The sequence below is a fragment of the Tenrec ecaudatus genome, chromosome 5 (genome assembly GCF_050624435.1).
Source record: "Tenrec ecaudatus isolate mTenEca1 chromosome 5, mTenEca1.hap1, whole genome shotgun sequence".
Lineage (NCBI taxonomy): Eukaryota > Metazoa > Chordata > Mammalia > Afrosoricida > Tenrecidae > Tenrec > Tenrec ecaudatus.
Genome location: NC_134534.1, coordinates 22,198,076 through 22,207,444, shown reverse-complemented (window position 1 = coordinate 22,207,444; position 9,369 = coordinate 22,198,076). Strand labels below are relative to the sequence as shown.

Here is a 9,369-nt window from a genome sequence, read left to right as displayed (position 1 = left end):
AAACATACATCTGATGATATATATATATATACACACACACATACACACACAGCATGAATGAATATAACAGATAATTAGTCCACACAGCAATACAGAGGGCTCAGTTCAACTCACTTCTAAGAGACAGTTAATATACTGGAAGTTCTTCTACTCACAAGGGCTGCTGGGTCCAAGGTCAAGGAAGTAGCTGATTCTTCCCTAGGGCAATACAGGCAGTCTGGCCACAGGCAGCAAACAGCAGGACAGGCCACCAACGGTCAGCAGCACAGGAGCTTAGCGAAGCAGGCCCCTGATGGGATATTGAACGCAAACAACGCAAGATGACAGGATCCTCCCGCCAGCCTCAAGCTCAAGCGAGAGGCAGACCTTGCTGAGCCATTTGTCTCTTTGCCCTTCAATTAAACTGTGACCTTATTAATCCCACCTGTTCCTATTGGCCAGGTTGGCATAATAAACCTACCTATTACACAAGGCCTGCAAATAAGATAGCAGGCCACTGATGGCTTCCATGATCCTCAGGTAAGGCAGACATTTAGCTCAAGTTTAAAGAACTGCAGCTTAGCAAGCCAGATTCAGCAAAAAGGCACGCAGCTTTTCCACAGTATCTATTTATATTGGAAGTAGGCCACACATCTGAGGGAAATTTCTTTTAATTGATTGCCTGTTCATAGCAGATCTCATTCTGGAAGGGATTGAACACACACACACATCTCACTTCCATGAAGTTGATTTTGACTCATAGCAATCCTGTAGAACAGGGTAGAACTGCCTCTGTGGGCTTCTGAGACTGTAACTTTTTACAGGAGCAGAAAGCCTCATCTCTCTCCCAGAGTGGTTGGTGGATTTGAATGGCTGACTTTGCCGTTAGCTGCCCAAGACATGGTGATTACATTATGGTAGATCTAATCAAGGGTATTGCCAAGCCTTAATGGCCAAACCACTGAGAATCCTGGTCCAGCCACGTTGAAGAAACCTTAACGATCACACCTAGGTTGTAAGCTTCTGGAGGGGAAAAACCGTGCCTCATTCTCACCATCCCTGCCAGGAATATTTCACCCCGTGTTAACCTAGACTCGGTCCTTACAGTTCTCCTCTGTGCATCAGAGTCCTGTTGCCATTTTTATCTCACACAGGCGATTCTTTAACGGGCACAGTCCGCAAGGCAAAAACATTACTTGCTGAACTAAACTGTTGCTGAGTTTAAAGATGACTTGAGGCCGTTGTTTTCGTTCAAGGTTTAAAAGTTGTTTCCAGGCAACGGATCTGGGGAGTGGGGATCCTGCCAGGTTCAACATGTCCAGTAAATCTGGTTTCCAAAAGTAATCTGAAGTTTCACTCTACATTTACTTTTCTCCTTTGGATCAAAATCCATCCATTGGGCCCCTGACCACAATGTCCGCAATGGTAGTGAGTGGGCTCATGACAAGGGAGGTGGAAGTTCATGAAGCCAATTCAACCTGCAGTTTATTTCCTTCTCTGGATCCTTTGTGGTTCCATGAGAAGAGCAATATATTGTTCTGTCACTGGGTTTTTAAAAAATTATTTATGATGACACAAAATTTGGATTGTCTAAATATGTTAACATGTTTTAAAAGCTGCCCATCAGGTCAAAGAAAAGCAGTTGTGTTCACTGGCAAAGGGCAGATGAGCAACCTTAGCGCATGACAGCACTGAACTAGATAGTATAAAATGACCTACTTTGGGGTAAGCCTGCATTCTAGTTTCTATTTTGACTCCTTGCTAAAATGTAACATCTCAGAACGGAGTCGAGAACAGAAAAAGAGGATCGAGGTTCATACTCGTGGGTGCATCCATTGCGTGCCTTGGAGGCGAACAGCACGCGGGGCCAGGGTCTCCCACTTGATGACGGAGAGTAGCTGGGGACCTGGCGCAAGAAAGCAAATCAAGAGTAAATGAAGTAGGAGATGCCGCTGGGACACAACCTGCTACATTCGACCTCAAACAGCTCGGCCTCAAGCCTTCTCCTGGAGCAGTTCCGCCCTGACATTCCAAAGAGGAAGAAAAAGTTACTTAGTTAAAACCTCTCCTCTGAGGTCAGGGAACCACCTGCTTCTTTTGGGATTAAGAGGCGTGGAGGGCGGAGCTCCGGTTGAGAGCCCTGGAGCATCCCCGACCGGCAGAAATAAGGCTCCGGGAGGCTGAGGCCTGACCTCTCCACCCGGGTCTTCCAGGCTAGCGCGCAGGCCGGCCAACCCCGCAGCTCCGAGACGCTCCTGCGGACCCCGCGCTGGGCTTCCCGGGACAGCATGAACCCCGACGCCCAGGAGGAGGGCCCCGGGTCCCGCAGGCTGCTGGAAGACGTCCGGCGGCGGCTGGCGCGCGTCTTCCTGCGCGTGGGGCCGCGAGCAGACTCCAGACGCACGCGGGTGGCGGCGGCGGCGGCGGCGGCGGCGGAGCGCGAGGACAGGGCCCGGGCGCGCGTCGAGGGAGCCCTGGCCGCGCTGCGCGCCGAGCTGGTGAGCGCGCGGGCCGCGCCGGCTCCCAGGCCTTGCCTGCGCGCTGCTCTTCCCCGCGACCTGGGGGTCGGCCCGCGCCGAGGGCTTGGGGAGGCCGGTCTTGGGAATGAGCGCTGCGCTCGGGCTTGGTCTTCCCCGGACACCAGCTCACACCTAGACACGGGGCTGGTCGCCCCCAGGCCCCCAGCATCCGCTGGCAGGAAAGGCACCTCGAATCTCACCAGCCCCATTTTAGACTCCCCCGCCCCCAAGATGGAGAACTTTTGGCAGGCGTTTGTGTGGCATGTGAAGGAGGAAATTTGAATGAAAATAAGTTATATCTTGGTATGGCTGGAGAGTATATTGCACTCATTCTTTATATCCCGCAAGCATTATATTGCCTCTTGGCTAGAATTCAGAAAACTGGGGACACTAAGCATTTTGTAAGACGTGCACCAGGTGGCAGAGTGGTTCCTGGTTTGGCGGTGAACAACGAGGCTGGCAGTTTGAAACCAGCCCCCTGCCCGTGGGAGAAAGACAGAGCTTTCTACTGTAAAGAGTATCAGTCTCAGAAACTCAAGGGGCCAGCTCTAGCCTGGCTTACAGGGTCGCTGTGAGTCGGTTAGGATCTGATGGCAGTGAGTTTGGTTTGGTTTGCTAGCTTTTGGACACTATACAAGATAAACCTGCCTATGAAGTGGATGTGTCGGTAAATATTTCAGAATCCTGTCGTATTTTTAAAAACCTAAATTTGACAAAACGAGTGGAACCATTCAAAGTGATGCTGCCTGTCAACACCTGTGGTGGAGAGTTGAATGAACTCATTTGACTAGTGTGTCCTGCGGGTTAAGCGAATGTCCACCGCTACTATACAACAGACTCAGCCAGCAGTAAATTTTCCAGCTTAAAAGCCATAACAGAAACTCTCTCGAGGTCCGGAAGGTGTAGTAAATCTAATTTTACACCTGCCACCCATCTATCTCGGAGAGGGTTGTGCCATTTCTGATGTGACCATATTGAATAAACACTTAACTTTCTTCCTGAGCAGATCAGCTGGCTAGTGGGGACACCTATTTATTGGTAAAGGCTCAGGAGGGTGAAGCCAAACTGGGAGGGCTCTGGCCTAACCACCACCTCTTCTGACCTCAAGAGTTCATTTCCCCTTCAATTGACTCACATTTAAATCCAGTGCAGATAACTTATTGAATCCACTCTGAGGCCTGTACTAACTAACCTTAACATCCTCACAGGTTTCCCTAGCCATGGAATTGTGGGCAAGTTATATATAGGGGTTCGTTGTGGGACTTTAGCGACCCTGAAGACAAAGCAGAACTGCCTTTGTGGATTTCCGAGACTATAAATCTTTATGGGAGTAGAAAAATCTCATCTTTCTGCCTGTAGCCCAGTGAGTAATCCACTATGCCACCAAGGCTCTGAACCAGTTTGATGGTTGTCATTTTGGTTTTGATTTGGGAGGTGTGGGAAGAGATGGGGATTAAAACTTCAAACAGAGGAGAGTTCAAATCCTAGTGTCAGCCTTTACTGTTGTCTTTGAAAATGTTCATTAGCAGCTCTGCGTCTTTATCTTTCTTACCTGTAAAGTGGAGGTGGCATCTCATCAGATGGATGCCAGGATATGGAGTCATGCGATATAAAATGCCTGCAACATAGAGTGGTATTTCGATAGCAGCTCTTACCATTGTGAGGTTGTTGCATGCGTCCTAGTCCCCTGGGACTCATAGGGACCTGCCAAGGCCAAGGGCTGCTGCGTAGGCGTCCTAGGAGGTAATCTCTCCAGGAGCAGATTGCCACATCTTGTCTTCCACAGAGCGGCTAGTGAGTTTGAGCCATTAACCTTTTGGTTGGAAGCTGAGAGCTTCGTTATTATAATAGGCCTGGAGATGAATTGTATAATAAGGACAATGTATATGTATCAACGTTGCTTCAGTCATTTGCACTTCAGGGCAAAGATTTTTCCTGGGAAGAATGAGAAAAAATTGCACACACACAGATGATGTGCCCCATGGCCTATTGTTTTGCCAATGTGTGCTTGGTGAGAGGAGGCAGGGGGCGGATTCTTTAGCTTTATAGCATCTGTGCTGATCATGGCCAGCAGCTGGGTTTCTACAGGACGCGGCATACATCACACGGATATGTACCTCTGTTATGTGTTAGGGTAGTATTGTGCGAGGAGAAATTAATATGTTTAATGAAATTTAGAAATGTGTCATTGCTTAAGTTAGGCTTAATTATTTGTTGTTTGAATTGGCCTTAAAGGGATGCATTGATTCTAAGGCGATTTTAGGGATTCTGAAGGAGCGCTGGTGGCATAGCGGATAACTCTTTGGGCTGCTAACTGCAAAGGTTGCAGTTCAAATTCACCAGCTCCTCCTGGAGAGAGAGATGAGGCATTCTGCTTCTGGAGAGATTTATATCCTTGGAAACTCAAGGAGGCAGTTTTACTCCATCCTATAGGGTGTTTGGAGTCAGAGTGGACTCAACAGCAAGGAGTTATTATTAGTGCTTTATGAGGACACCAGGAGCCCTGGTGGCCCAGAGTGACATGTTGGGCTGCAGTCTGAAAGGTCCCCAGTTTTAAACCACCGGCTGATCTGCAGCAGAAAGCCAGAGGCTTTCTACAGTCTTGGCAACTCACAGGGGGCAGTTCTACCCTGTCCTATAGGGTCAGTATGAATTGGCATTGATTTGATGGCAATGAGTTTGGTTTTTGTTTTTTATACTGAAAATTGTACACATGGTTCATGCATAAGGAGCATATTTTCCCAGAGAGGTTCATAGCGTTCCCCAGATTCTCAAAGGGACTCACTATCACAGCAAAGTTAAAAGAACAAGTGCTTGAATTGCCTAAATCTGTGTGATTTATTTTACTTTATTCATGTCATAGAATATAGGAACCCCATCTTTGCATACAAGAGCTCTGGTGGAGTAGTGGGTTATGCCTTGGGCTGCTAGCAGCAAGGTCAGTAGTTCAAATCCACCAACCTCCCTGAGGAAGAAAGATGAGACTTTCTACTCCCATAACGATGTACAGGCTCAGAAACCTACAGGGACAGTTCTAGTGTGCTCTCTGCTCTCCAGGTCTCTGTGAGTTGAAATCGACCCAATGGCAGTGGGTTTGGGGTTTAGTTTGGTATAAGTAGTTCCACCCCAGAGGATCAACAGCTCCCAGATTCAGCTGTTCAAGCAGAGCACTCATTGTTGGGAAGACAGTTATGAATGAGAGGCAAACTTCCCTCCACGTCACCGGTTCACCTTAGACTCTGCTATGAGAGGCCCATGTACAGAGCACAGTGGAAAAGCCGGTAAAGGGGACCCGGGGCAATCAGGGAGGGCTTCTGAGGAGAGGTGGCGTTGGAGTGGAATCTTGACGGTTGGATAGGAATTCAACAGGAAGAGAGGTGCAAGGACGGAAGGAGGGCTGGTTCAGCATAGCATTTACTCAGAGACCAACAAGGTTTCTGATCAACTACAGCTGAGGCTCCTGTGGTGAAAGCGTCAGGAACCAAAGCTGGAGAAGCTGGCCAGGCTTAGAGAATCTGTGTCACCAGCGAGCACAGAGTTTCCTCTAAGCACGGGGCAGGGGCAGGGGCTTTGTGGAGCCCCTGGGCTGGGGCTGCTGGCTGTTCATTTCCTTTATTCTTTGCTCGTGGTTGCGGTCAGGGAAGTGGTACCAGGTGCTGAAGAACACATACAAATACCCTCCAGGAAAACTCAAATATTTATTTAACAATTTATTGGGGCTCATACAATTCTTCTCACAGTTCATACATATACATACATCAATTGTATAAAGCTCATCTGTACAGTCTTTGCCCTAATCATTTTTTTCTCTTTTCTTTTTTTACATTTTATTAGGGACTCATACAACTCTTATCACAGTCCATACATATACATACATCAATTGTATAAAGCACATCCATACATTCCCTGCCCCAATCATTCTCAAGGCATTTGCTCTCCACTTAAGCCCCTTGCATCAGGTCCTCTTTTTTTTCCCCCTCCCTCCCCTTTCCCCCCTCCCTCAAGTGCCCTTGGTAATTTATACATCGTTATTTTGTCATATCTTGCCCTATCCGGAGTCTCCCTTCCCCCCTTCTCTGCTGTCCCTCTCCCAGGGAAGAGGTCACATGTGGATCCTTGTAATCAGTTCCCCCTTTCCAACCCACTCACCCTCCACTCTCCCAGCATCGGCCCTCACACCCTTGGTCCTGAAGGTATCATCCACCCTGGATTCCCTGTACCTCCAACCCTCGTATGTACCAGTGTACAGCCTCTGTCCTATCCAGCCCTGCAAGGTAGAATTCGGATCATGGTAGTTGGGGGGAGGAAGCATCCAGGATCTGGGGGAAAGCTGTGTTCTTCATCGATACTACCTCACACCCTAATTAACCCATCTCCTCTCCTAAACCCCTCTATGAGGGGATCTCCATTGGTCGACACTTGGGCCTTGTGTCTCCACTCTGCACTTCCCCCTTCATTTAATATGATATATATATACATATATACATATACATATATACATATACACATACATACACACACTTATATCTTTTTTTTTTTTGAATGATGCCTTATACCTGGTCCCTTGGCACCTCGTGATCGCACTGGCCGGTGTGCTTCTTCCTTGTGGGCTTATTTGCTTCTAAAACTCAAATATTTTTATCCAATGATTTTATGTTGAGTTGGGAAGGGACACTGCCCCTCACCCCAACTCCCCAATGTTTGATTTTGCCAGCAGAACGCCTGTGCGCAGCCTGGAGTGATTTCTATCAGAGAGCTGACGTGGGTCTCAAGCGGAGATAGCAAGTTCTTCAGCAGCGTCATTAAACAAGGCTGTCATTGAAGAAATTTGCATATGGCTGATCCTAAGTTTCCAGCCGTCGTAATTCCATATGACAGCTTGTTGTGCTCAGCTCCCCTTTGTTGGATTGCTTCTTAGATAAACCACCTTAGGCATCTATTTTGGAACACAAGGCTCTTCATAAAGCCCCATTGGAAGGGCATATAAATCAGCCTGCTGTGTAACGGGCTTCACCCGGGAGTGGAGAGAGTTAGATTATATAAGTACACATAACTGTACATGGGCCTCTGAGGTGTCGTTGGATGCTTTTGCTCGGCAGGGGAACCATTTGAAATCCTGAAAACTTGAAATGACAAGTAATCAAGTAAATGGGTCTGGGTCCTGAATGCTCAGGTGGCCCCGGGCATTTACCTGCAGCTCAGGAAGCTCATAAAGATAAATAATTTCATCGCAGACTGCACGTCTATGCTTGAAAACAGCCTTCTATGCATAGATATTTTTCATGTGGACAGCTTCGTGCATCAGCTGTTTTTGTTTTCATTTCAAGGTCGCTTTAACAGCGATCAGCATGGCCAGAGTTTACCTTGTCACCTGGAAAGTCAGTTTTATAGCCCAGCAGGCAGGGACGGAGAATAAGATGAGAAATTCATCTTTTTTAATATCTTCTCCTTTCTTATAAATCCCTTATTTTTTTCAGTGCAGTCAGGGAGCGGTTTCATTTAATTTCCCTCTCAGACTAATAAAACTCACCCCCCCCTACTTTCCCTTCACTTTTAGGTGGAAATGCATCTCCAAAACCACCAACTGACCAGAACGTTACTGGATTTAAACGCGAAAATGCAGCAATTGAGAAGCGAGAATGTCTGCGAAATTGCAGCCGATTCTCTAGGCCAGGAAGATGATGCTGTGGACCAGGAATAACAAAACGCACCTGTGAAAGTCTGAACCCGAAAACGCATGGTGACAGTTCCAAAACATTCTGACTGTCACCGTATGAATGCTCTGGGGGTCAACTTGGGGACTGACAGCACAGCTGCCGTGGGAATGTGACAGAAACGTGTGAGAGAGGTGGGAGGGACAATGGTGTGTAATCAAGTTTCAAATTTATTCATTGTTTTGGCTGGAAATGGATGTAAGGGGAATGTATCAAAAGGTGCCTTCATGCGAGTTTCCAGCATGCCAGTGTCATGTTCTGCCAGCTAAAAGAATTTCAGAATCTGTCCCGTGCCTTCTCTCGCTCTCTTCCTCTTGCTTTGTCGCTCTAGTATCTCACCAGCAGTCATCTTTTTTTTTTTTGGGGGGGGGGGCGGGGGTGAGATCTACTTCTGCCCAGATCCCAACTAGGTCCCCGGGTGGCACAGCCTAAAGACTGGCCGTTCGAACCGTCCCAGAGGTTCTGTGAAAGAAGCCTGGCAATCGGCCAAGAAACAGCTTTGGAACTCGGCTTTGCTCTGTAACACATGGTATCACCCTGAGTCCAAATTGGGTGACAATGGGCCCATTTTGTTCTCAGTGGATTCTAACCACACCCTCTTGCAAGAACCTGCTATTGAGGTCGCCCTCCTCTGGGAGGGGAGGGGGTGTCCTACAGATCAAGGCAGGCTGGTCAGTTTTTCCTTAGGATCTTTTGAACCGGAGATAAGGGACGAGGTCATAGTATTTCCTGAGGATGGATACGGTTTCTCTGTGTGAGAGGTGGTGGTGGTGGAGGAGGAATTGGGAAGACAGTTGGTACAGGAGAAAGTGCAAAAGATGTATGAAACCCAAACCTACCGCCTTTGAGCGGATTTGGACTCAGGGACGGAACACAGAAGGAGAGATGATGTTCTCCCTTCTGCCCCCTGGATTGAGCTGTCTCAAACCTCAGGGTCTCATGGAATGCCCTAAAATCCTCCTGATTAAAGTCTCCTTTCCCAGTTTGAGTTGATGTTACATAGCGTGGTTCAAGGCATTCCTAACTAATATAACTCCTGTGTTAACTCTTTAGATGGTTCAATGGTTCTTATTGCTAAACAAAGAAAACTACCTGCCACTTACAAGGGCTACTTTTTTAATGCCAAAAAATATGGGCAGGAAAGAAAGCTAGGGATT

At 47.7% G+C, this 9,369-nt stretch overlaps 1 protein-coding gene across 1 annotated transcript; it reads left to right on the top strand.

Moving 5' to 3' along the window:
- Positions 1-2,267: 2,267 nt before the first annotated feature.
- Positions 2,268-8,199, top strand: AARD (alanine and arginine rich domain containing protein). Its single transcript, XM_075550544.1, has 2 exons — positions 2,268-2,477; positions 8,056-8,199. Exons 1-2 carry the CDS (start codon positions 2,268-2,270, stop codon positions 8,197-8,199), a joined length of 354 nt encoding a protein of 117 aa, XP_075406659.1.
- The last annotated feature ends 1,170 nt before the right edge of the window (positions 8,200-9,369 follow it).